The sequence below is a fragment of the Pipistrellus hanaki genome (assembly GCF_964339955.1).
Source record: "Pipistrellus hanaki genome assembly, chromosome: 5".
In the NCBI taxonomy this organism is placed as follows: Eukaryota; Metazoa; Chordata; class Mammalia; order Chiroptera; family Vespertilionidae; genus Pipistrellus; species Pipistrellus hanaki.
In genome coordinates, this window is record NC_140507.1 from 73586971 (window position 1) to 73612909 (window position 25939).

The 25939-nt window shown below is 47.8% G+C and overlaps 1 protein-coding gene and 1 pseudogene across 4 annotated transcripts in view; both read right to left on the minus strand.

Annotated features, from left to right (window-relative positions):
• Positions 1-6023: 6023 nt before the first annotated feature.
• LOC311622465 (ubiquitin-conjugating enzyme E2 C-like) lies at positions 6024-7563 on the minus strand (annotated as a pseudogene). The gene has a single exon. The product of its transcript is annotated as a ubiquitin-conjugating enzyme E2 C-like (transcript).
• Positions 7564-15418: 7855 nt separating this feature from the next.
• The window catches only part of LOC311622460 (scaffold attachment factor B2-like), a 36274-nt gene continuing 25753 nt past the window's right edge, over positions 15419-25939 (minus strand). The window contains exons 14-21 of one of the 3 annotated variants that reach the window (XM_084883671.1): positions 25782-25918; positions 23901-24173; positions 22759-22899; positions 21534-21576; positions 20413-20543; positions 16720-16820; positions 16482-16548; positions 15419-16210 (exon numbers count right to left, since the gene is read on the minus strand). In XM_084883671.1, the coding sequence (XP_084739797.1) occupies positions 16060-16210; positions 16482-16548; positions 16720-16820; positions 20413-20543; positions 21534-21576; positions 22759-22899; positions 23901-24173; positions 25782-25918 (1044 nt within the window). In that variant the 3' untranslated portion in view covers positions 15419-16059. Of the gene's footprint in view, positions 16211-16481; positions 16549-16707; positions 16821-20412; positions 20544-20569; positions 21229-21533; positions 21577-22758; positions 22900-23900; positions 24174-25781; positions 25919-25939 lie in introns of those variants that run through there. The other 2 variants (XM_084883670.1, XM_084883672.1) reach the window with 2 other exon arrangements.

A 25939-nucleotide genomic window follows, 5' to 3' on the forward strand; every position in this document is an offset into this window, starting at 1 on the left:
ATAAACTAGATATAAAGTAAAACAAACTAGTATAAAGTAAAACTATCATGAAATAGCTTTATAAAAATGCAATGTTAGATTGCTGAAGGTGAAAAACTTGAATCATTCACCATGTTGCTGGGGTTTTGGGGAAAGAGCCATCTCACATCTTGGGGTTTGGAGTGTGAAACAGCATCATCTCTCTGATAAAAGCTATTGAAATAATAAACTTGCTATAGCCCTCTGGGAGTCTACCCATGTGCCCAAGGACAGATTACAGCACAATGCATGTGCTGAGCAATTTACAGCAAACCACGAGGCTGGCTCAGGGAACAAAAGCGGGAAACTGAGGCAGAGAGGGGGAAGTGATAGAACGAGGGTGTGCACTCTCTCCAGGGAAGGTGAGCAGGCTGGCTCTACCTGCAGAACCAGGTCAGCATGGCCCCAGCCACCTCCCTTATCAGGCTAAGCTCCAGGCCTCACGTGTCATACCTGTTGATGTCTAGGACAGATCAGAGCGAGGCCCAGGGACACTTGGCTTCAACATATGGAGGCCAAGCTGGCCACACTGAGCCCTGTAAGTGTCGGGTGCCAGTTCCAATTAATTCTGACTCTCTCATTAAGCTGTTCGGGAAAGCCAGGTGGCTGTGGGCTCTTCCGCCCGGAGACACTACTATCTGTCAGGGGCAATTATGGAAGAGCCGGGCGGGCAGGGATAAGCTGGAGAATCCCTGCGTCTGGGACCTGGGAGGCTCAGAACCGTAGGATCACTGAAACTGCGGACTCCCAGCATCTTGGAAGGCCTGGCGTTCCAGACCCTCAGAATATTCACCCCTCCTCATGGACATTCTAGAATCCAGGGCTCAGGGTTCCCTACTAATCAACACACAGGTGACTTCTGGGTGTCTTAGGGGGCAAAGGAATGTGGGGGAAGGTTCTGAGGGAGTTCAGAGAATCAGTGGGAAGTGAGAAGAACAGGTTTTTTAAAAGGGCCAGATATACATATAATACCTTAATAAAAAAATGAAAGAAAAAAAAATGGGCCAGAATGCATGGGTCCTCTGAAGCAGAAGGGATATGTGTGGGTGGGGCTGGTGTCCCCTGATACTGCAGGCAGATAGGAAGGGAGGGTGAGGTCTGTGCCCGTTTGCCCCTACGGGAGACATAGCCACTGAATTTGGCCAAATTCTGGAGTCACAGATGTTTAGTCTCTTGTGACACCCCCCTGCATTGATTTTTAGAGAGAGTGGGAGCGAGAAGGGGGGGAGGAGGAAAGAGAGAGAAAAACATCAATGTGAGAGAGACACATCGATTTGTTGCTTCCCACACATGCCTCCACCCGGGTCAGGAACTAACCTGCAACCCAGGTAGGTGCCCTTGACCAAGAATCGAACCCACAACCCTTTGGTGCACGGGCTGACGCTCTAACCACTGAACCCACTGGCCAGGGCCAAAAGAGGTTTGTTATTGGACTTATCCCCTCAAACTGCAAGCCCAGAGGCCCACACAATGTTTTAGTTGCATTTATTTATTTATTTATTTATTTACTTTACATTTTATTGATTTCAGAGAGGAAGGGAGAGGAAGAGAGAGATAGAAACATCCATGATGAGAGAGACTCATTGATTGGTTGGCCCCTGCACAGCCACCACTGGGGAATCAAACTTTTAACCCAGGCATGTGCCCTTGACCGGAATCGAACCTAGGGCCCTTCAGTCTGCAGGTTCTTGCTCTAGCCACTGAGACAAATCAGCCAGGGCTGTTTTTTGGTGTTTTTTTTTAAAGAATTGGTCAGTGAGTGTTTCCATATAAGAAGTTGGAGCTTGCCGGGACCGGTTTGGCTCAGTGGATAGAGCATCGGCCTGCGGACTAAAAGGTCCCGGGTTCGATTCCGGTCAAGGGCATGTACCTTGGTTGCGGGCACATCCCTAGTAGGGTGTATGCAAGAGGCAGCTGATCGATGATTCTCTCTCATCGATGTTTCTAACTCTCTATCCCTCTCTCTTCCTCTCTGTGAAAAATCAATAAAATATATTTTTTTAAAAAAAGAAGTTGGAGCTCTACTGGGCCCCCAGTCCAAGGGTCAGCCATGGGCCCTCTGAGGACGGGACACAAATTCCCTACAATCCCTGCCTGGTCCTATGCACGCCCTGAGCTCTGAAGGGCTGGCCTTCCCTGGTCCAGTAAGAGAACTGACTTTGTATCCTCATCTTGATCAGGAAAGCGAGTCCCAAGGAAGCTGTTTGCCAATGTCTCTCCTTCCCCCACAAAGAGATGCTAAGAAGGTTATGGAAAAAGCAAATGGGCATCCCTCCATGCTTTGCAATCAGCTACCCCATTGGGTCCCTGTCACCAAGCCTATGAGGTCCGTACTTTTGTTCTGTTTCTCAGAAGAGAAAACGGAGGCTTCCCAAAGCCACGCAGGAAGGTGAGCAGGCAGAAATGGAACAGCAGAAACGAGTGAGCAGGAGAGCTCAGGGGCCTCTGCCGGGTGCAGAACCAAAAGGAAAACGTGGTGTGGAAAGGGCGGCTTTGAGAAGGGCATGGCGAGGAGTTTGGATTTCCTTCTAAGGGCAATGGGGAGCCATGGGAGGGTTTGAAACAAGGGAGTGGCCTGATCTAATTTATGCTAGAAAGGTCCCTGGCAATGTGGAATCTATTTTAGAAGATGGCTTTATCTCAGGTCAGAGTGCTCTCTTCATAGCTACTACTTCTTGGGTCTACGTGTCCCACTCCAAAGAAATTTTATAAGAAATTCATTGCTAGGATACCTGGTAAAAGAGGGTTCATGGTGGTCCCTGTTGGTAAATTATGTTATTTCTAGTTCTATTAAAAACAAAGGCTATTTGCTAGCAACCTGTTCAAAAGTAGCATCCTTCATATATAAAGAGTCATTAGAGATAAATAAAAATAGATATGCAAAGGACATGGATGCCACTGTGAACACATAAAAGACATAGCCCTAGCTGGTTTGGCTCGGTGGGTAGAGCATTGGCCTTTGGACTGAAGGGTTCCAGGTTTGATTCCAGTCAAGGGCTCATACCTAGGTTGCAAGCTCGATCCCTGGCCCTGGTTCAGACCCATGGGGGATGCAAACAATCCATGTGTCTCTCTCACATCAATGATTCTCTCTCTGTGTCTCTCCCCCTCTCTTCTACTCTCTCTAAATATCAATGTTCAGGTGAGGATTAACACTGAAAATTAAAAATAAAAGACCGCACTAGCCAGTATGGCTCAGTGGATAAAGCATCCACCTGCAGAATGAAGGGTCCCAGGTTCGATTCTGGTTAAGGGCACATGCCCAGGTTGCAGGCTCCATCCCTAGTAGGTGGCCTGCAGGAAGCAGCTGATCAATGATTCTCTTGTCATTGATGTTTCTCTCTCTCTCTCCCTCTTCCTTCCTCTCTGAAATCAATAATATATATATATATATATATATATATATATATATATATATTTAAATAACGAAAAATAAATCAATGGAAAAATATCTTAGGGCGAGGATTCAAAATAAATAAATAAATATAAAAAAGTGGCTGTACCAATCAAAAAAATTAAAAAGTGGTATATTTTTTAAAAAATATATTTTATTGATTTTTTACAGAGAAGCAGACAGAGGGATAGAGAGTTAGAAACATCGATGAGAGAAAAACATCGATCAGCTGCCTCTTGCACACCCCTCACTGGGGATGTGCCCGCAACCAAGGCTCATGCCCTTGACTGGAATCGAACCTGGGACCTTTCAGTCCGCAGGCCGATGCCCTATCCACTGAGCCAAACCGGTTTGGGCTGTTTTTAAAAAACAATGAAAAAATAGAAGACATAGGTGGGAAATCATAAAATAAAGACTCACATGAAAAAGTGTTTAATCACCCTAGAATTCTCTAATATTCAACGAAGATACTAAGTTCTGTGAGGGTACAAGTCAAAGAACACATCTGTTGCTGGCGTAAGTCAGTACCATCTTTCATGAAGGTAAAATGGCAAAGTGTACTGAAAGCCTTTGATGGGTAATAACTAATTATAATGACTCACCTTTGCCCAGTGACAAATCAATTTCATTTATTGTGTTTTGTTTCCACGAGAGCAGAAACTGCCCGAAGGCAGGGATTTTTGTCTGTTTTGTTCATGGCCGAGTCCCTGATGCCTGGAATAGCATCTCATCTACTCAATTCCCTGTGCGCTGACTGAACCAGTGAGTTGGACCAAAAGGGAAGTTTTGTGCAGGCCTCGGAGCTTCTACCTTCTTAGGTCTTTAAGACAATCCTCACACCCTGAGCAGTGAGGGGAGGGCTCCCAGGGGCTCCCACTGACCCGTGGGTGAATGGATGTTTCTAACTCTATCCCTCTCCCTTCCTCTCTGTAAAAAAAAAAAAATCAATTAAAAAAAAAAAAATATATATATATATATATATATTAGAAACTGCAAGCACAATATATATATATATATTGTGCTTGCAGTTATAAGTGATTTCTGATGCTTACGGACTCCTTGGGCTGTGCCAGGCAGGGTTTAAAGAGCTTTACAAAACTCAACTCAATCACTTAACAGCAAAGCCATAATCTGGTCTAATATCAGGTCCATTTTACAGACAAGGAAACTGAGTCCACAGCATTAAAGTAGCCCTCTAGCTAGGGCCTGGCACACGGTAGGTGCTGAGGTTTAGTAGAACCTAAATTTTCCTCCGTCAGTTTCATGAACACCTGTTTTTGTCTCCTGTCATCTTTCCTTGGGGGTCCCATGACAGACTCTGGGCGCCACCAGTAAGTGCTCCATAAATGTTTCAGTTCTCTAATTCTTTTTCTAATATATATATATATATATATATATATATATATATATATTTTTTTTTTTTTTTTTAATTGATTTTTTTTTTTTACAGAGAGGAAGGGAGAGGGATAGAGTTAGAAACATCAATCAGCTGCCTCAGGTACACCCCCTACTGGGTATGTACTCCTAACCAAGGTACATGCCCATGACTGGAATCAACCTGGAACCCTTGAGTCTGCAGGCTAATGCTCTATCCACTGAGCCAAACCGGTCAGGGCTCAGATCTCTAATTCTTTCGGTGACTCAACACAGAGCTGCCGAGGAAGGTGAATGGAGAGGTAGTGGCAGGTTTCTGTGGGTATGGAGACAAGAGACACATAGAGTTACCTCTCCTCCCCAGAAACACACTCAAGAACATACACTCCCAGACCTATGAAGACACACCCACTTCAAAACAAGCACATGCAGCCCAACCGGTGTGGCTCAGTAGTTGAGCGTTGACCTATAAACCAGGAGGTCATGGTTCAATTCCCAATCAGGACGCATGTCTGGGTTACGGGCTCCATCCCCATTCGGTGTGCAGAAAGCAGCCCATCAATGATTCTCTCTCATCACTGATATTTCTTTTCCTTTTTCTTTTTCTTTTTTATATATTTTATTGATTTTTTACAGAGAGGAAGGGAAAGAGATAGAGAGCTAGAAATGTCGATGAGAGAGAAACATCGACCAGCTGCCTCCTGCACCATCCCCCTCCCCCCCCACCGGGGATGTGCCCGCAACCAACATACATGCCCCTGACTGGAATCGAACCTGGGACCTTTCAGTCCGCAGACCGACGCTCTACCACTGAGCCAAACCTGTTTCAGTTCATCACTGATATTTCTTTCACTCCCTCTTCCTTCCCCTCTAAAATCAATAAAAACATTTTTAAAAAGCACACCCAGACCAATGCAGACACAGTCCCAAACAAGCATAGGTATACACATGATACATGCACACACATTAGGGCCAGGTTAGGTGGGATTCCCCTGTGCCAGCCTCCACCTCCATCCCTCCTCCTTGGGGCCCAGGGCCTCCTGCTAAGGAGGGGCAAGGCAGGGATGGCTGCATGGCCTTTGGACACCACCTGGTGGGTACAAGGGACAGGGGGCATGACAGCTCCGGCTTAACATCACTGCGGGTCTCGGGGTTCCCCTGTGTTCATCTGTGATTGCTTATGTCTCTATTTGTTTCTGTGTCTATTTCTCTGTCTCAGCCTCTTCTCTCTTCCTTCTCTTTCTGTGTCTATCTCTCTCCAGCTCTGTCTCATCTTCTGTGGCTCTCTATCTCTTTTTCTTTCTCCCTTCACACCTCTTCCCCACTGCCAGAGCCCAAGGTCTCTTCAATAACTGAGCCAGTTACCTCCAATCAGTCCTTCCTGTATACCCCTTTTTTTTTTTTTTTAATTCAAAATGTATTTATTTAATATATTCATCACGGGCTCAACCAGAGACTTAATTTAAAAAACAAAGACACAAAACAAATATGACACCACAGCTGAAGATAGAGTCCTACACAGAAATCAAGGCAAGGACAGACCATCAAGGAAAAAAGTAAAAGGACAGCACAAAGCCCTGACTGGTTTGGCTCAGTGGATAGAGAGTCAGCCTGCAGATTGAAGGTTCCCAGGTTCGATTCCGGTCAAGGGCATGTACCTTGGTTGCGGGCACATCCCCAATGGGTTGGGGTGCAGGATGCAGCTGATTAATGTTTCTAACTCTCTATCCCTCTTCCTTCCTTTTGCAAAAAATCAATAAAATAAAATTTTTAAAAAAGCACAAGGAGACAGGCTGGACAGCCCAGGTCAGGGCTCTTGGCTGGTTTGCGTGCTTTGCATGGTTTTCCTGTAGGTACTTCTTGAAGACTGTAGGGTTTTTCCAGAGCTCTGTGGCATGTGTGTTCAAAGGGCTATCGACGTTGGGTTCTCCCAGCGGGCTCTGGATGGAGAGCAGGATGGTCCTGACATCATACAGGGCAGACCACTTGTCCTTAAGGATGTCCAGGCAGATGTTACCCTGGGTGTCTATGTTGGAGTGGTAGCAGGGCGTGAAGAACTTCACCGCGGGCACGTTGTAAGGGTAGCCACTGGGGGACTCTAGGGAGAGTTTATACCTCAAGTCTACGAATACTGTGCCAGCTACTCCAGATGGTCCCCACCCATTTGCAAAGGTTGTCTGATTCAGGGAAGGAAGAAATTCCTTTCATCAGCTCCTGCTGTAACCTCTTGCCCAAGGGCCCCGGGCGGTGCCCCGCTGGGCTCGGCTCCTTTACGAGCTGGTGGCAGCTGGGTCACGGTTCTGGAAGGCCATCGGGGCAGCGCTGGCAGACTCGGACACTGAGAACACGACTGTAACTCTGTGTACCCCTCTTCTTAGCCACATCCCCTGTGCCCTGTCCCCCAATGATATCATCCTGGCACTTCCTGCCACCATAGGCTGTCGCTATGACTCAGTTGGGGTGGGGTGTGATGACCAACCTCATCAGCTTTGCCTGCCAGCCACACTTGCCTCCTAGGTTCTGGTCTTTGGGGAGGGGACCTCATACCTGGAGGAGCACGTGGTCCCCCTGCTTTATCCTTTTCCAGCCTCTGTTTGGACAAGGGCAGAGCAGAGGACAGAGGGTGCGGCTAATAAGGGGTACACAGGGAGGGATGATTGGGGGTGCCTGGTTCTGTTACTGAAGAGGCCCATAGGCCATGTTGGCTTACCCCTTCCCCAGGGAGCCAGCAGTAGGGCTGGCTACTGCTGGCTCCCTGTTGGGCCCCCAAGCAAGGAAGGTCCAAAAGAGGGGAAGAACATGCCCAAACTGGTTTGGCCTGTGGACTGAAGGGTCCCGGGTTTGATTCTGGTCAAAGGCATGTATCCTGGCTGCGGGCACATCCCCAGTAGGGGTCGTGCAGGAGGCAGCTAATCAATGACTCTCTCATTGATGTTTTAACTATCCCTCTCCCTTCCTCTCTGTAAAAAAATCAAATAAAATATATTTTAAAAAATAAATAAGTAAAAAAAATAAAGGGAAGAACAATCACCGTTGAACCTTACTAAGAGGGCAGGGATCTCTTCTCAATGTCCCGCCCCCCACATCACCTGCTAGCTGACACCTGAACCCTGACCACCCAGACTTTGGAGGCCACTCTGCCTGACCCCACGTCTCCCCTGCACCTGCTTGCTCTGAGGTGCTGCACCCTTTCCTTTCTGGGCTACTGCACATTCTGTTCCCTCTCCCAGAATGCCCTTCCAGTCACCTCCTCCAGGGAGCCTCTTAATCTCTTCTTTTCCTTATTCCATCTCGTCCTTGAAATCATCCACTGAGCTCCGGAGAGCAGGTCTGTCTTGGTTATGGTCATGGCTGTGTCCCTGGCAGAGCCCAGCACACAGGAAATGCCCAGGAAGCGTTTGCTAAATGAATGAGTGAGCTGGAAAAGGCTCCTAAGTATACTCTTGAGCCCAGATCTTTGATCTTGCCTTGCTGGGGGTGGGAGGGGGCTTGGCCAAGTGGGCTTCTTCCCTCCATGTGTCCTGTTTTTCCAGGGACAGGGGCTGAAGGGACATTTTCTCAGCTGCTTGTGAAATCTACCCTGCTGGGTCTCATTTCAGCTGAGTCTGTAAACATTTGGTCCGTCGTGGCCGGCAGCACTATGCAGGAGAAGCTTCAGTGCCTTTTATGAGCCTCCCTTTTATGAGGTTTCTGTGGCTGGGTATGTGGGGCGCCCTGGCAGTTTCCCAGCAGGTTGGCATGAAGTAGGTAAGACTGAAGAAATGGAAGAAGCGGCGAGAGGCTCCCAGCACTTAACCCCGCAGCATGCAGCATTCAAAAGACCAAACCTGGGGCCTCTTGGTTTTAAAAATTAATGCAGCCCTAACTGGTTTGGCTCAGTGGATAGAGCATCGGCCTGCGGACTGAAGTGTCCCAGGTTCGATTCCAGTCAAGGGCATGTACCTTGGTTGTGGACACATCCCCAGTAAGGGGTGTGCAGGAGGCAGCTGATCGATGATTCTCTCTCATCGATGTTTCTCTCTCTCCCTCTCCTTTCCTCTCTGTAAAAAAATCAATAAAAAATATTTTTAAATAAAAGAAATTATTAATGCACTATCATAGATTACAGACGGGCATGGATGCCGAATGGACCCCTTCCTTACATCTTAAGGCCACACTTGCTCCTTAGAGGGAGGGCTTTCTGGCGGAGGCAGAGACCTACTTCAGACCTGGTTCTTATAGGATTAACAGCTACTACAACCATTTGTTAAGAGCCTACTACATGCACATACTGTGTAAAGCACTTTAAATGCATCATCTTCTCACATCCTCTGAATCGCCCTGCCCATTTTACAAGAAAATTCAGAGGGGTTCAAGGTCATCCAGGTGGCGAAGGGCAGAGCTTGGGTTGGAACTCTCCCGCCTAGCTTGGTCTCAAGTCACCCAACCCTCATGGAGGCCTCCCCAAAAGGGTCACCATCCCAGTGCTTCTCAACCGTCAGGATCCCAGGAGTGGCTGGAGGTAGGGCCTGAATCAAACCAGCACGTCTGACTGGGAGCCTGGGAACCCCAACTCTCAGACCTGCTGGAGGTGGAGTAAGGTGCACGTTAAAAAATTATGTATTGATTTGAGAAACATCCATTTGTTGTTTCACTTACTTATGCATTCATTGGTTGCTTCTTGTATGTGACCTGGGCTGCACCTGCAGCCTGAGCATATAGGGATGATGCTCTCATCAACTGAGCTGCTGGGCTGGAGCAGGAGGTGCATTTTAAAGAAGCACGCAACTCCCTATACCTTCCTCAGTTCTAAGTAACGGCAGCCTTACTACTGCACAGTCCAAACATGTCTGTAGTGCTCCCTCTGAGTCTCAGCAGATAGTCTTCCACCTGGTGTTTACTGCCCACACCAGAAGACACAGGATCTAGAAGCCCCATAAGACTTTAAACCAGAGAAATTTTGTACCAGGCCTCAAAAGAGCCAGTAGGTCATACAAGAGGTGAAGCAAACTGAAAACTTGAAGATACAGAATTATTCTGTATTTTCTTTCTCCTCCTCCTAAGTTCGGTAAGCATTCACTACTCTGTGTCTACCACATTCTAGGTGGGTTGGCCAAGTCTTTATTTTCTGACTTTTGTCTCTTTATGACATCTGGGTCTCACCTTGGACCATGTAACCAAGATAGGGACAGTGATACTTCACAGGAGAGACCTGGAAGCCAGTTAAAAGTCACCCCATCCCCACTAACCAACGACTTTGTGGATGTGTGTTTAAAAGGTAAAAAGCCCTGTTATAACGTTGCATTTGAAATTTTTTGACTAAAACTAACACATGCAATGTAAGCCTGGCAATCATCCTGCAGGCGTGGGAATTCCTACAAAGTGAGAAAATTTAACCTAGGAGCTGTTTTGAAATGTAATGAAATCATTATGAATACAAAATTTAGCAGTTGATAAAGTTGACACATTTTTGTAGATGTGGAGACGTTTGATAAGGTATTAATTCTGATTTTACAGTCTTCTTTTTGTACTTGTGGAGCCAATAAATTCTTTCCTCTAGCCTCCTCATTTTACAGATCTCCTGTAAACACGGGCATCCTGGGCCCTATTCCTGCAGGGCCTCTTAGTGCCTGGCAAAATTTATTAAGCACTTATTATGTGCCTGGAGCAATTCTGAGCTTTATAATTAATTGTTAAAAAAATCCTCATCTCAGGATATGTTTATTGATTTTCTTTCTTTCTTTTTATTTTTTATTTTTTTATTGACTTTTGTACAGAGGAAGAGAGAGAGATAGAGAGTTAGAAACATCGATCAGCTGCCTCTTGCACACCCCGTACTGGGGATGTGCCCGCAACCAAGGTACATGCCCTTGACCGGAATTGAACCCGGGACCTTCTAGTCCGCAGGCCGCCGCTCCATCCACCGAGCCAAATCGGTTCCGGCAGAGAAACATATCTTTTTAAAAAATGTATTTTTATTGGTTTCAGAGAGGAAGAGAGAGGGAGAGAGATAAAAACATCAATGATGAAAGAGCATCATTGATTGACTGCCTCCTGCATGCCCCACACTGGAGATCGAGTCCGCAAACCAGGCATGTGCCCTGACTGGGAATCGAACTGTGACCTCTTGGCTCCTGGTCAACACTCAACCACTGAGCCACGCCGGCTGGGCCCCACTGCTTTTTAGAGAGACTGGAAGAGCAAGGGAAAGACAAAGAGAAACAATGACGTGAGAGAAACACATCAATTGGTTGCTTCCTGCACGAGCCTTGATGAGGACACAGGTTGGGGAGGAGCCTGCAACCAAGGTACATGTTCTTGACTGGAATCGAACCTGAAGGTTTGTTGTCTATTGGGCTGTTCATTGATTTTTAGAGAAAAGGAGATATCAATGAGAGAAAAACATTGATCAGTTGCCTCCCATATGAGCTCTGACCAGGGATCAAACCTGCAACCTTGGTATGTGCCCTGACAGAATCAAAACTGCAACCTTTTGATGTATGGGATGAAACTCCAACTAACTGAGCCATTCGGCCAGGGCTATATTAATTAATTTAATCATAGCAAAGGCCCTCTATGGTAAATACTATCACTATTCCCTTCTTCCAGTTATGGAAGCCAAAGCAGAGAAAAATTAGTAAATTCCTGTGGACAGGCCTTAGCATATAGGGATAAGGTGCAGGCAGACAGGCGGGTTGATTCTAAGCAGTCTGGTTCTTGAGCCTCACTTCCCAGTTTATATCCCAGTGGTTCTCACTCCTGATACCTAACAGATCCCCACCTTTAAAATTATTTTAAACTAGTAGCCCTGCACACGAATCTGTGGGGCAGTAGCTCTCTGCAGGGCCTGGCTGCTCCATGCCCACTGCCCAGAGGCTCTCTGTGGCCCAGAGGCCTATCAGCGACCAGGCGCAGAATGCTTGCCTTATCGCCGGGGCAACGAAGCAAGCACTCTGCCAGGCTACTCACGCTGCCTGCCCTCAGTGGCCACCTCTCCCACCCCCTGGACTAGGGGGACTCCAGCAGGGCTGAGAGTATTGGGCATCACCATCTCATGGATATGGGCGCTGCCATCTTTGTGATGGAATGATGGTTAATTTGCATATTATCATTTTATTAGATAGGATTGTGATTAAATATACATAAAATGTAACTATTTTTAAAATATATATTTTATTGATTTTTAACAGAGAGAAAGGGAGAGGGATAGTTAGAAACATCTATGAGAGAAACACCAATCAGCCACCTCCTGAATTCCTCCCACTGGGGATGTGCCCACAACCAAGGTACATGCCCTTAACCGGAATCAAACTTGGGCCCCCAAACCTGGGACTCCTCACTCTGAAGGCCGGCGCTCCATCCACTGAGCCAAACAGGCCAGGGCACAATTTTGAAGTATTTAGCTTAATGGCATTAAGTACATTCACAATGTTGTGCAACCATCCCCACCCTCCATCTCCGGAATGTTCTCATATTACCAAACTGAAACTCTGTCCCTATTAAATACTAACACTCATTCCTCTACCACAGCCCCTGGCTCCAATCATATACTTTCTTTTTCTTTTTTTAAAAGTATTTTTTTAAAATATATTTTTTATTTATTTCAGAGAGGAAGGAAGAGGGAGAGATAGAAACATCAATTATGAGAATCGGCTGCCTCCTGCTCACCCCCTACTGGGGATTGAGCCTGCAACCCAGGTATGTGCCACTGACTGGAATCAAACCCAGGACCCTTCAGTCCACAGGCCGATGCTCTATCCACTGAGCAAAACCAGCTAGGGCCCACAATATGCTTTGTTTTTATGGATATGACTCCTTTAAGGACCTCTTATGAATGCAATCACACAATATTTGTCCTTTTGTGACTGGATTATTTCACTGAGCATAATGTCCATCTCTTTGTAGCAGATGTCAGAATGTCCTTCCTTTTTAAGGATGAATACAATAGTATTCTACTGTCCGGATTGCTATCATAAAACAAACAGACAGCCCTGGCCAGTTCAGCTTAGTAAATAGAGCATTGGCCTGTCAGCCAAGGGTCCCCAGTTCGATTTCGGTCAAGGGCACATATCTGGGTTGCAGGCTCCTACCTGGCATGGGGCCTGGAGCAGGAGGTAATCAATCTATGTGTTTCTCTCATATCTATGTTTCTCTCTCTTTCCCTCTCTTCCACTCTCCCTAAATATCATTGAAAAAATATCCTCAGGCAAGGATTAACAAAAACAAAACAAAAAAATAAAATGAAACAAACAAAACCAGAAACTAACAAGTGTTGGCAAGGATGTGGAGAAATTAGAAAGCTTGTGCATGGCTGGTGGGAATAGAAAATGGTGCAGCCACATTTAGGCGGTTCCTCAAGTTAAAAAGTCTCCACCAAGAGAACGGCAAACAGATACACCTGTCTTCATGGCAGCATTATGCACAGAAGCCAAAGGATGGAACAACCCGAGTGTCCCTTTCATTTTTCCAATGATTTTTTTAGAGTGAAAGGAAGGGAGGGAGAGAAAAACTGATGTGAGACACAGTGACTGGTTGCCTCCTGCATGTACCCGGACCAGGGCTGGGGATCCAACCAGTGACCCTTTGGTCCTCAGGTCGATGCTCTAACCACTGAACCCACTGGCCAGGGCTGCAGCCCCTTTTATGTAACAGATATCTTGTTCCACCTCCTCTTTTCTCTCCTGAAATAAAAATCAGAGTGAATATAACCTAACTATACACAACTTAAAAAAAGGAACAATCCAACCAATGTGATGCATTCATTATCAGATAGAGACAGAAAAAACAAGAATGTCCGACACTGAGCACGAAGGTGAGGACCTACCTATTCAGCCAATGCCCATCAGGCAGAATCAGCAGGGAGGCAGAGACCCCAGAAGCTCTGCTCACAGAAATGGTGAGCAACTCTTGGTAAGGTTCTGTACTGAACAATAAGCACTCCTCTCAATTTACCCAGATGTTGCACCCCTGGGAAAATCCATATGAAGTCCTGGCCCCCAGGACCTCATAATGTGACCCCATTTGGAGACAAGGCCTTTACACAGGTAGCATGTCATTAGGGTGACCCTAATCCAGTATGACTGTGTCCTTATAAAAAGGGGACATTTGGATGCAAACACACAGGGAGGCTGGGAAAAGGAGGCAGAGAGAGGGCGATGCTTCCCATGGCAAGAATGCCAGAAATTGGCAGTGACCACCAGAAAAGATCCTCCTTCACGGCCTCAGGAGGAATTAGCTCTGCCAACACCTTGATCTTGAACTTCTAGCCTCCATAACTGGGAGAGAATAAATTTGTTTCAAACCATACAGTTTGCAGTACTGTGTTATGGCAGCCCTAGCAAACTAAATATTTTGTGTCTCTATATACTAATAAAACAGAGCTGGGCCCTGGCTGGCATGGATCAGTGGTTAGAGTGTTGGCCTGTGCACTCAAGGGTCAAGGGTTAGATTCCTGATCAAGAGCACGTAACTGGGTTGCAGGATCAATCCTAGGCCAGGTTGGGGCACATGTAGGTGAGAGGCAACCAATCCATGTGTCTCTCTCTCTCTCCCTCCAACCTTCCTTCCACAATAAAAATCAATGGGAAAAAACAAAAACAAAACAAAAACACCTTTTATTAAAAGGATTAACAAAAAAGGCCCAGCTAACTGGAAGGGGCTGTCCAAGGCTTCCCCAAGCAGCTCGGTGGCGGTGCCCGTTGAGCGCGCTGGTGGCACTCTGGGATGCAACTCTGCCCGCCGGAGTAATGGCTCCATCACAGCTACGTGACCACAGCTGAGCTGCTCTCACCCACTACCTCAGGCTAAGTCTGGCTTTCGTGCCCCAAATGGAAAGCCCAGACTATACTTTGCAGAAACAGACTTCTGTGCAGGAAGCAATATGCCATGTCGTCCCCCGTCCGCAACATGGGGCCGATGTCCTGTCAACCTGTCATTGGAAAACGACTCTAGGAACCCATGTGGTGGGGAAAGCTCACAAAGTGTTTATTTGCAGCAATTCAGACAGACAGGTCACGGAGGGCCAGCACTGCCTGCCTTTGATGGTGGGGAGGATTTTCAGATTGCTCTTTTAAAACTAAACAGCCCAGCAGGAACACAGGGTATTCAGGGAGAATTGGCAATTGTTTGGGGCCTGTGGGGTGGCTGTCCCAGTTACCAAGGGAAGGGAATTGAGGTTCCCAGCAGGTAGCACAGTGGATTAACTCTTCCCACACCAGACCAGGGCCAGGAAAGGTGGGAAGCGAACCCTCCTCCTGCCTCAGCCTTGTGGCCACCAGACCTCCTACTCATGAGGTGACGGATATGGCTTTTCTGCCCCAACATGCCTGCAGTGCCCCTCTCTGAGGGGCAGTCTGCCTGTGCCACTGCTCTTCTCCCAGAAGAGAAGCACCTCACTGTGGTGTCCCCCTGGAGGGGCCTGCTCGGACTTGCGATGTGGCACCTCTGCCCAGTCAGGTGCCTTATTCGGTAGTCTTTAATGAAGAAAACCGGAATCAACTCTATCACAAATGAGGAGACTTCACATGAAAATTTTCTCTTCCAAAAAAAAAAAAAAAAAAAAGAAAATTTTCTCTTCCAGAAAAATGACTGGACCAGGCGCACTGAGCCCGTGCCAAGAAGAGGCAGCCCTTTTAGAAGAGCCAGTGTGCTCTGGGCGCCCAGGGCAGCTACCAAGCACCCCAGGGCCCGACACATGTGCCCATCCCTTAGCCAGGCCCCCAACCTCACACCCTCACAGGACGCTGCCCCAGGCACTCTGGCACAGAGTGAAGTGACTGGTCAGGGGCTCCACAATGCACACACCCCTCCCCTCAACAAAGATTTCCCAATTCCCATCCCAGCTCTGCCACCTACAAGCTCTAAGACCTTGGGCATGTGATCTAACCCCTGCACCTGGCTCCTTATTTCTCAGATGGGGAGATTATGCCCACTTTATCAACGGTTGGAAGAATTCAAGTATGATGAGCTGGCAGCCACCACCAAGTGAGCAATGGTGGTGCTGAAGGTATTACTATTCTTTGCTCTGTAATCACCACCACACACACACACACAAGAATTCGAACCATAAACTTATATTAATGGAAAATGGAATGCCTCATTACAGAAACCTTGTCTCAAAAATAGCAGAACAAGAACATGCTTATTAAAAAAAGAAAAAAATGAGTTCACATATTACCGAGCTACTACATGGTGGCAGGATTTGTTGTTTCTTAAAAGATTCCACAAGTTCAAGGTAACTGGCTAAGAAATTCAACAGTGCATCTGCCTACCTGAACACGTGGAGGGAGTGGGGTTTAGTAGCGGCGAGTGAAGGCGGGGTATGGAGGGGGGTGGGGGTGCGGGACTCTGTTGCCCCGGTCCTGGCCGGCCAGGCCTCCATCTTCCAGTTCTCCACTGGGCACCACGTGGCCCTGGGAATGCCCATCTTGTGCAAAGCCACCTCGCCTAGGAACAAAGGCACACATTTATCCCTTGAAATGCTTTACATTTTCACCATCACATGGCAGCACGCAGCTCTGCAGCCTTCGGAGCCCGCATGGCTTTTTCCAGGTGAGAAACAGCATAACTACAGACTACATTCCAGGTCCCTGGAGAGTGTTATTTGCACTAGTTACCAAGAGCTGCTTTTGGGACTTGTTTTCAAACCATTCAACCCAGCAAGTTGATCAAACATGCACAAAAGGGAGAGGAAGTGAGAAGCAGAAACAAATCTTACCCCGACAATCCACCCCGACTGGCCACGTGCCCTGTCACTGAGGGTCCAGAAAGGCCCCTCTCAGCACCTGGAAGAGAAGAAAGAGCCTGCAAACACTCGCTTCTTGGAAGTTTCTGGAAAGGCTGGGGGGAAAAAGGGGCGAGCTGGCCTATGGAGAGTTCTGGGACTGGCCAACCCTTCCTGGGAGCACCCCCCCCCCCCCCAATGGGCAGAAGTTAGCCCATACCTAGCCACCTACCGTGCTCCCGGCCTGCCGTGCCTGCGTCTACCATGCCTGGCCAGGCACGCTCCTGGTGCTCCTCCAGCCTCTGACTGTGCTCCGTCCAGTCATGTCCACCCCTGTACCGAAAGGGGGGGGGGGGAAAGCAGATACACCCCAGTGTGCCTCTAGAGAAGGCTGTGCCATGGCTTCAGCCTTCACACCTTGTACCGATTGTTTCTGAGGGAAGTGGGCAAAGATGGGAACAGACACTTTTCCAAAGGTACACGCATGGCCAGTAAGCACACAAGAATGTGGTCAACATCAGTAACATCTCAACCAGATTATTGAGATGCACCCCCATCCCAGCTACGCCATGACTCTTATCAGATAGGCACTGGCCACGCAGCTCAGTTGATTAGAATGTTGTCTTGATAAACCAAGGTTGTGGGTTCGATCCCTGGTCAGGCACATACAAGAAACAACTAATGAATGCATAAATGGATGGAGCTACGAATTGATGTTTCTATCTCCCCTTTCTCTTTCTCTCTCTCAAAAAACCAAAAACAAACAAAAATACACACAAAAGATTAACCTTAGCAGCTTTGCCTCAGTGGATGGAATGTGAACCCTTGGACTGAAAGGTTGTGGGTTTGATTCCAGTCAGGAGTCCAATTCTGGTCAGGGCATGTATCTGGGTTGCAGGCTCAATCCCCGGCCCTGGTTGGGGTGTGTGTGGGAGGCAACCAATCGGTGTGTCTCTCTCATATTAATGTTTCCCTCTCTTCCTTCCACTCTCCCTCTCTCTCAAAATCAATGGGAAAATAATCTCAGGTCAGGATTTTAAAAAAAGCAATAAAAAACAACAACAGACTGTAACAAGTGCTGGTGAGGATGTGGAGAAACTGGAACCCTCACACTGCTAGCGGGAACCGAAAATGGGGTAGCCTCCGGGGGAAACAACAGCAGTGGTTCCTCTAAAGGTTCACCTTCTAGGGACCATGGAACCAGCAACACCTCTCCTAAGTGTCTAGGGAAGGGGACATATGTTAACAAAAACCTTTACATAAAAGCATAATTCATAATAGTCCCCAAACGGAAATAACCCAAGTGTTTGTCCTTCAACTCATGATTGGATACATAAGAAGTGGTCCATCCATACTGGAGAACATTATGTGACCATGAAAGGGAGTGCAGTGGGAACACTTGAGATCTAGCTTCCCAGCATATGTCATTAGTTTGGCTCAAATCCTATATAATAAAAGGCTAATATGCAAATCGACCCAATGGCAGAACGACCACTCGCTATGACGCATACCAACCACCAGGGGGCAGACACTCAACAAAGAAGCTGCCCCACTGGTGGTCAGTGCAGTCCCACAGGGGGAGTGCTGCTTAACCAAAGCCGGGCTCATGGCTGGTGAGTGCAGAGGCCATGGCAGGCAGTCGGACATCCCCTGAGGGCTTCTGGACTGCAAGAAACACACCCTCCGAGTGTACAAATTTCATGCACCAGGCCTCTAGTAAACTCATAAATCTAAAAAAGAAAAGAAAAAGCCCTGCCCAGGCAGCTCAGTTGGTTAGAAACACCAAGGTTTCAGGTTCAATCTCCAATCAGGGCACATATCAGGGGCGACCAATGAATGTACAAATAAGTGGGACAACAAACCAATATTTTTCTCTTTCAAAGCAATAAATTAAAACAGCCACAACGAATGAAGAAGCACTGTCATTCACTATAACGTGGATGAAACTTGAAATCATGATGCACAGTGTGAGAAGCTACACACAAAAGACCATAAAGAATTTGACTCCATTTATGTGAAATGTCCAGAATAGGCACATCCAGAAATACAGGAAGTGGGTTAGTGATTGCTAGGGGCTGGTGGAGGGGATAGAAAATGATTTTTTTAAAATACATTTTTATTTATTTCAGAGAGGAAGGTGGGGGAGAGGGAGAGGGAGAGAGGGAGGGAGAAGGAAGAAGGAGAAGGGAGAGAGAGAGAGAGAGAGAGAGAGAGAGAGAGAGAGAGAGAAAGAAACATCACTGATGAGAGAAAATCATCAATCAGTTGCCTTCTGCATGCCCCCTACTCTACCGGGGATCAAGCCTGAAACCCAGGCATGTGCCCTTGACCAGAATAGAACCTGGGACCCTTCAGTCCACAAGCCAACGCTATATTGGCTGACCAAACCAGCTAGGGCAAGTCTTTTTTTTGTGTGTGAAGATATTCTAAAATAGACTGTAATGAACATACTGAAGGCCACTGAATTGTAGATTTTACTTTATTTTTTTAATCCTCACCCAAATATATTTTTCCATTGATTTTTAGGGAGAGGGAAAGAGAGAAACATCGAGGTGAGAGAAACACACTGATTGGTTGCCTCCTGCACAAGCCCTGACAAAGGCCCAGGCAGGGAAGGAGTCTGCAACCAAGGTACATGCCCAGGACCAGAATCAAACCCAGGACCCTTTGGTCCATAGGCTTATGCTCTTTCCACTGAACCAAACTGGCTAGTGCGAATTGTACAATTTAAATGGGTGAACTGTATGGCATGTGAAATATGTGTCAAAAAAAGCTGTTTGAAAAAAAGTCTGGCTGGTGTTGTTCAGTGGTTAAGCATCGACCAATATACCAAAAAGTCACTGGTTGATTCCCAGTCAGGTCACATGCCCAGGTTGTGGGCTCAATCCCCAGTAGGGGTCATATAGGAGAAAGCCAATCTCTCTTTCTATCCCTTTCCCTGCCCCTCTCTCTAAAATCAATAAAAACATATTTTTAAAAAATTTATTTCAGACAGAAATTTTGCGAGATTAAAATCCAAATACGGTCCCAGTGTGAGGGTACCAGCAGTCATCATGACTATCCAGGAATGATAAGACCAAGGCTGAGTCTAGAATGACAAGTGTACTGACCATTGGGCTGACAAGTGCTCAGAGGCAAGAACTAGGAATCCACCAGAGCCCCCAACACGTCTGTGAGGGCAAATGCAAAACTGCTCCCCAAAAGTGACACCCGAAAGTTTCTAATGCCTGCCAACAGGTGACGACACCCAATCATGCAGTGAGGCTGTTCAGGGCTGTCAACAGTCTGAGAAAGAGAGTTCTCTCATTTATATTCCCACAGGTACTTAAGGAAAATGGTTTAAATGTACACTGAGTGCTAAGTAGGTGGCTTGGGAAAGCACACTTTGCATTAATCTATCAGACTGAACCCCTGAAACCCCAAGAGAGATAAAGTAGAACCTTCTGGTATCCAAGATGCTGGCCTTCAAAATTCCTAAAGAAAACTCTGGGGAGGGGGGTGTGGATGTGGGGGAGTAAAGCTTTTCTACTGTCAAGGGCAATAGTTCTCAACCTTTTCAATGCCGCGACCCTTTAATACAGTTCCTCGTGTTGTGGTGACCTCCAACCGTAAAATTATTTTCGTTGCTATTTCATAACTTTAATTTTGCTACTGTTAATGAATCCTAAAGTAGGTATCTGTGTATTCCGATGGTCTTAGGCGACCCTGCTAGCGGTTCTCAACCGCTAGCCTAAGACTCTAGGGGGAGAAATCTAAGGAAGGCTTCAGGGATGTCTCCTTCAGCAGGCAGGGCCTTGTGATACAGATGTTCATAACTGGGGTGATGCAGGCAACCTGGCAAGGTGCACACAGCCAGTTCATTTTCAGAGAGGCGGGCCTCCAGCCAGGGGAAGATGCCCACCACCATCATGGGCTGCCCACTAACCTGGGTGGAGGTGGTGGCCCCCGGCCCTCACTCATCCTCTTCTCTGAGGCGTAGCCCCCCCAGCCATCCCGAGAGTCCCGGCCGTGGCGCTCTGGTGGTCCTCCGTGGCAGTAGCGGTCATCTGAGTAGTGCTGAAAGGCAGAAGGACAGAGCGACTCTAGCCATCTCACTCCCTACAGGCCCGTACAGGTTCACCTCTGGAAGGCCTGTCAACCTATACACACTGCGGGCTGGGCCAGGGTATGCCACAGCGCCTCTGGCCACTCTGAGAGGGCCTGCCCAGGCCCATTCTGAATCCTGCTAGCTTCTGGATGCTCTGTTTGCGACCCTGACGATACCTGAGGAGCTCACGGCAGAGCTCTTTGTTCCTTGCTTGAGAACTGAGAGTCCCTACAGCTCTATCACTGGTGCCACACAAAGTGCCAGCACAAGCCTCTCTGGCCCTGTGAGGTCCACTGAGAAAAGTCACTTAGAGTCTTCCTTGCTGATAACAGGAGGTCCCCTTGACTTCCTCCTTTGTCCTCAATCTATGGAGGTGGCACGGCTCCTCAGTAGCTGACACTGGAGGCAAGCGCAGCAGAGAACTTCAGTGCCTTGGCCAACCAGTTCTGTGCTCAGGAATCCAGCACGTCTGGGCCGTGATATGGAGCTGGTCTACTGTTCTTGGAACACACACTCCTGTTTAAAGAACTATGCTGCCGATGCCTGTCCCCTGCCTTTCTCCTGGCAGGCTCCCCTATTTTCTGAACTGACACCTTATGCATCCCTCACCAGGTATCAGCAGATGAGGGGCACTGGGATCCACCCCGGAGGCACCTGAAACAGAGGGATTCCCGCCACCACCAAACATGGGCTAAATGACCGCCTGACAGGCCACTAAGCCCCATCTGGGGTACCCACAGTCCCGAGACTCAGAGGCACTCTAAGCAAGCTGGCAACAAGAGCTACTTGCAGTTTCTGCTAGATAAAATGAAACAAGAACAAGCCCTTTGCATCTGAACAAAGCCTCCACTTATCAGAAAACAAGCAATTCTGCCTGTTACTTACTCTCCAGAGCGCCGTGCCCATGCTCCCCGCCCACCCAGACACAGAGCAGCACCCAATGTCTGGATGTTACTCACCTGTCCGTCTCGCTCTCCCATCACTGTCCTTGAGCCCTCCCTCCTGAAAAAAATAAATAAGTAAAAGAATCTAACTCCAATGGCAGCTGATGGTACCATACAACATTTCTACAGGTCCCACAAAAGCCACAATTGGGGTCCTCATTCTATTTCCCCAAGGAAGAACTGCCTCAAAAAAAAAAAAAAAAAAAAAAAAAAAGCAGGCTCACATCTTTCCCTGGGGGTGGGAGTAAAGTCAGATCCTAACAAGGTAGAAATATTAATTTTACTGAAATACCCCGGAGGGAAGGTTCTCAGAAGCAGACACCCATGAATGAAGCTAAGCCTTCACTTATCTATGGCCTGGTAACAGGGAAACCTAACCTCTTACTCAACACATTTGATTCACACCAAATCTCAAACCAACTCCAGCCACAATGAATTAAATAAGTAGCTTTTTAGCCACATTTTCCTTTCCCTTCCAGAGAGCTAATGAATGTGAAATGGCTCCAGGATATGCAGCCCAGGGGAGCCCAATGGGATTTCTCCCAAAAAGAGAGAACTCTTCACCTGGAAAGGTGAGGGCTGTCTTCCTAATCTAGTCCTCGTTAAATCACGCATGGCAAAGAAAAAACACTGGCTGAAAACCCACCCTGACCTGCAAAGCACAAACAAGGCCCAGTGAGAACTGCCCCCCATTCTCTGGTCAGTTCTCTCTGTAGTTTGCTGGCAAAGAAACCTACACCTGTCAGTAAACCCTCCTGCCCACTCTGCCTTCACCAGTTTAGGCAGGTCACACCTCTTCTAAGAACTGCTTTCTCATCTCTGTATATTAATTGCTTCCTCCCTCCCTCCCTATGCAAAAGGCAAAGGGAATTAGATCGGGTGATAGTGAATCCTGGGGGCTGGTGCTGACGTGAGGGACAGGGAGGTGTGAAACCCAGAGCCTGGGCCACCCCCAAGAGAGTTGAGTGTTGGGGAATTCTGAGGCTCAGGTCCTGCCTAGGGCCCCATCCATCCTCTCCGTGCAAAGGACAGTGGATGAAATGAGGTCTGGGGGACCGTCTTGCCAGACAAATCCCGGATGCCATAACTGGCCACGATTCAGACACTTTGCTCAAGGCCTGTTTCTGAATCCCATGTGTGGCTGGTCAAACCCTACCCACTAGCACATCACAAGTAAATCATACATTAAGAGAACAGAGGGAGACCTGTCTCTACTGCAAAAAGGGGGTGGGGGACTGACCTGTCAACCACATGGTCCTGGTACTGGCCTCGGCTTCGATGGTCAAAGTCGTGGAAGCGGTGATCGTACCGAGGGAAATCAGGGCGGTACCTGTCCTCCAGGGCCAAACGTTTTCCTTCTGGCCAATAGGCATCATCTCGCCTGTTTTAAAAAGGAGGGAAATTTTACTTATGAAAGAGAACAAAGGAAAAAAGGGAGTGAAGGTAGGAAGGGGAGCTCTCTCTCCAGACCCAGCATCATTTAAAATGTACTGCAGGGCTAATCGCTAAACATTCAACCACTATCACTTTGATTGGATAAATTAATATTCCCAAAACTGCCAAGAGGCACGAGTATTCTCATCTGACAATTCTGAAAATCGGACCGCTGTCAGCTAATTGTGTCATAACGCTGTTAATACCTTGATCCCCACCTGAGTTCAAATGCAAGTGAAATAAAAATACTTGATTCTTCAATACTGGTATTCTGAGGTGCCACGTTTTCAGCTTTCCATCTTCTATAACCTGAACCTCCCCCTGAGATTTATGCAAAAGGCAAAGGAATTAGATCGGGTGATAGTGAACTACATACAGCTTAGGACAGCATCCAATTATCTTCTTCCTGATTTTTACCAGAAAACTAGGCTCATGGGTGGTGAGGTAATGGGTGACTGACAATTAAGCAGCTCAGAGAAGCTAGAGACCAATAAGCCTACTTTTAAAACAGAAGGTAATATCCTTCTCCCCAGTGCCAACTCTGTGCCTTTCCCCCTACAAGGACACGACGTGGAGTGGCGGCCGTGGCCAATGAGGGCCTAATGCACGCCTGGTCATCTCCTGCAACAGCACCTGGAGGGTGGTGATGCTCCACCAGGAATCAGTGCAAATAATGGCACAGCCTAAGCGGAAGCATCACAAACCCTTCAGCACTGGAACTATCAAGATTCTCCATGAACTCAGTTGGGGAGAACGTTGCACAGCCAGGAGAGTCTGACATCAAACTACACACACCCCTGGTGGTGAGGGCAACGAGTTCTGGACAGGTGTCCAAATTTCGTGTTAAACAGCCCTGATTCTCCAGCACTCAGATGGACAGCAGCCGAAGCAGCTCCGGAACGGGAGGAGAGGCCACACCTCTAGGCCGCAGGTGGGCTGGATCCTTACCGCCCATCGTCATGGGGCCTCCGGAAGCCCTGCCGCTGCTCATAGCGTAGCTGCTGTAGCTGTTCCTGCTGACGCCGCAGCTCCTCCCGCTCTCGGTGAATGCGCTCCTGCTCCTTCCTGCGCTCCCGCTCCACTCGCATGCGCTCTCGCTCCAGCCGCTCCCGCTCCATGCGCTCCCGCTCCAGGAGGTGACGCTGGCACTCGAGCTCCATGCGCTCCCGGTGCAGCCGTGCCTTCTCCTTCCAGGCCTCCCGCTCCCGCTGTTCGCGCTCTCTGCAGGGACACAGCAAGGCCACTCTGGAGTGAGGTCCCAGGCCACTGAGGCATTGCCCTCCAAGGGGGCCAGGATACCTCCACCTGGCCATTCTGGGTTTCTTGGATGCTCACTGGTTTGGGCCAGGCTATAGGCGGCAGGTGCTTACCCACTCCCACTAAGTTGCTTAGAACAGCCAGAAGCCCCAATGTCCAAACTTTCCCTTTCTCAAAAAAGCAAAGACACAGGTGGGCTGGGAGGGACCAGCAAGGAGACACAGGGCTCAGGTTCAGGCCAGGAGGTCTTGACTCAAAGGCCCCCAAATAAAGCCACACATCAGTAAGGTAGAGAAAAGTCAGAAAAGCAAAGGGTAACTGCTGTGTATACAGAGAAAACCCTTAAGAAGCAATTATGGTAGCTTTCCCTGAGGGTAAAGAGGTACTCTATTGTAGGTTAATGCTGTCAATGAGCCCCCTCTTTTCTATATTTTCCCCCTAAAAACACTGTATTTTGAAATGAGTGTCATTTTGAATAGACCTAGGAAGGTGTGGGGATAGGCAAAAGCTAGTGAGGCGATTGTATGGTGGCCTGGCACCGGCAGCTGGGACCAAGGTCTCATGTCCTCGGTCACGGCACACCAAGAGCTGAGCAGAGACTGGGACCAACCCTCTCTGTGAGAGAAGAGGACATGCTGCCGCTTCTCTCACTCTCCACCAGTGCCTGGAAGCCTCCAAACCAAGCAGGAGCAAGCTGGAAGCAAAATACCTCCGAATGGGATCAAAGGGCTTCTCAACGTGCTTTTATTTACTAAAGTGACACAGGCAGGAGCTGAAATCACGTGACTTCAGATAAACGTAGCATAACTTAAGAGGGTTGTATGTGATCTGCTTTAGCTCAAGAAACTTCTCCAAACACCGTGATGTAAACCTTTTGTTTCATGGAACAACACTGGAAGGAATGTCAGGGGGCTCTGAATATCTTGACATGATATGGCAGAACACAGAATCAGAAATGACAGGCTTACTCCAATAGACTATCTTCTTAATGAAAGGTGAGAGGGCAAAGAACATGACTGCGACCCCTGCTGCAGGAAAAGGCCATAACCGCAGACATCCAGGGGTGAAGAGGCCACTCCTGTAACATCGCCAATAAAACTGCCACATTCCTTGGTTGCCTTTTTTTTTTTTTAATCTCACTTATTATTATTTTTAAATCTCACCTATTTATGTACATTTCCCTAGGGAAGACTTAGACCTCGACACTTGGGACCCTTCCATCAAAGCCATCCCTGGGTGAGCTCCACGGGCCAGGGTCCACAGCCAGGCAGGGGAAATGCTCAGCAGAAATGGGCTTTTGATGGTGGGATGGTGAACACACATTCAATATACAGATGATGTACTGTAGAATTGTATGCCTGAAACCTTTATAATTTTATAAACCAATGTTACCCAAATAATTCAATTTGAAAAAAAAAAAAAAGGGGGCCTTTTGATGAATATCATACTGTCCCTTTGGCCCCAGGGGAAACACACAAGATGGCCTGCAAGCCCAGGCTACAGAGGAGACTCACTGGGGAGAAAGGACAACCATCCCCAGAGCAGACCAGCAGCCTGCTCCGCCCCACTCACCGCCGCCTCTCCGACTCTCGGATTTCCCGCTCCCACTGCCTCTGGCGCTCTCGCTCCCTCTGCTCTTTGATTTTGTCAAATGATAACATGTCTCTCTTCTCTTTGCTTTCGGATTTTCGATCCTGACTCTTGGAGCTCTGTTCACCAAAATTGGTTGA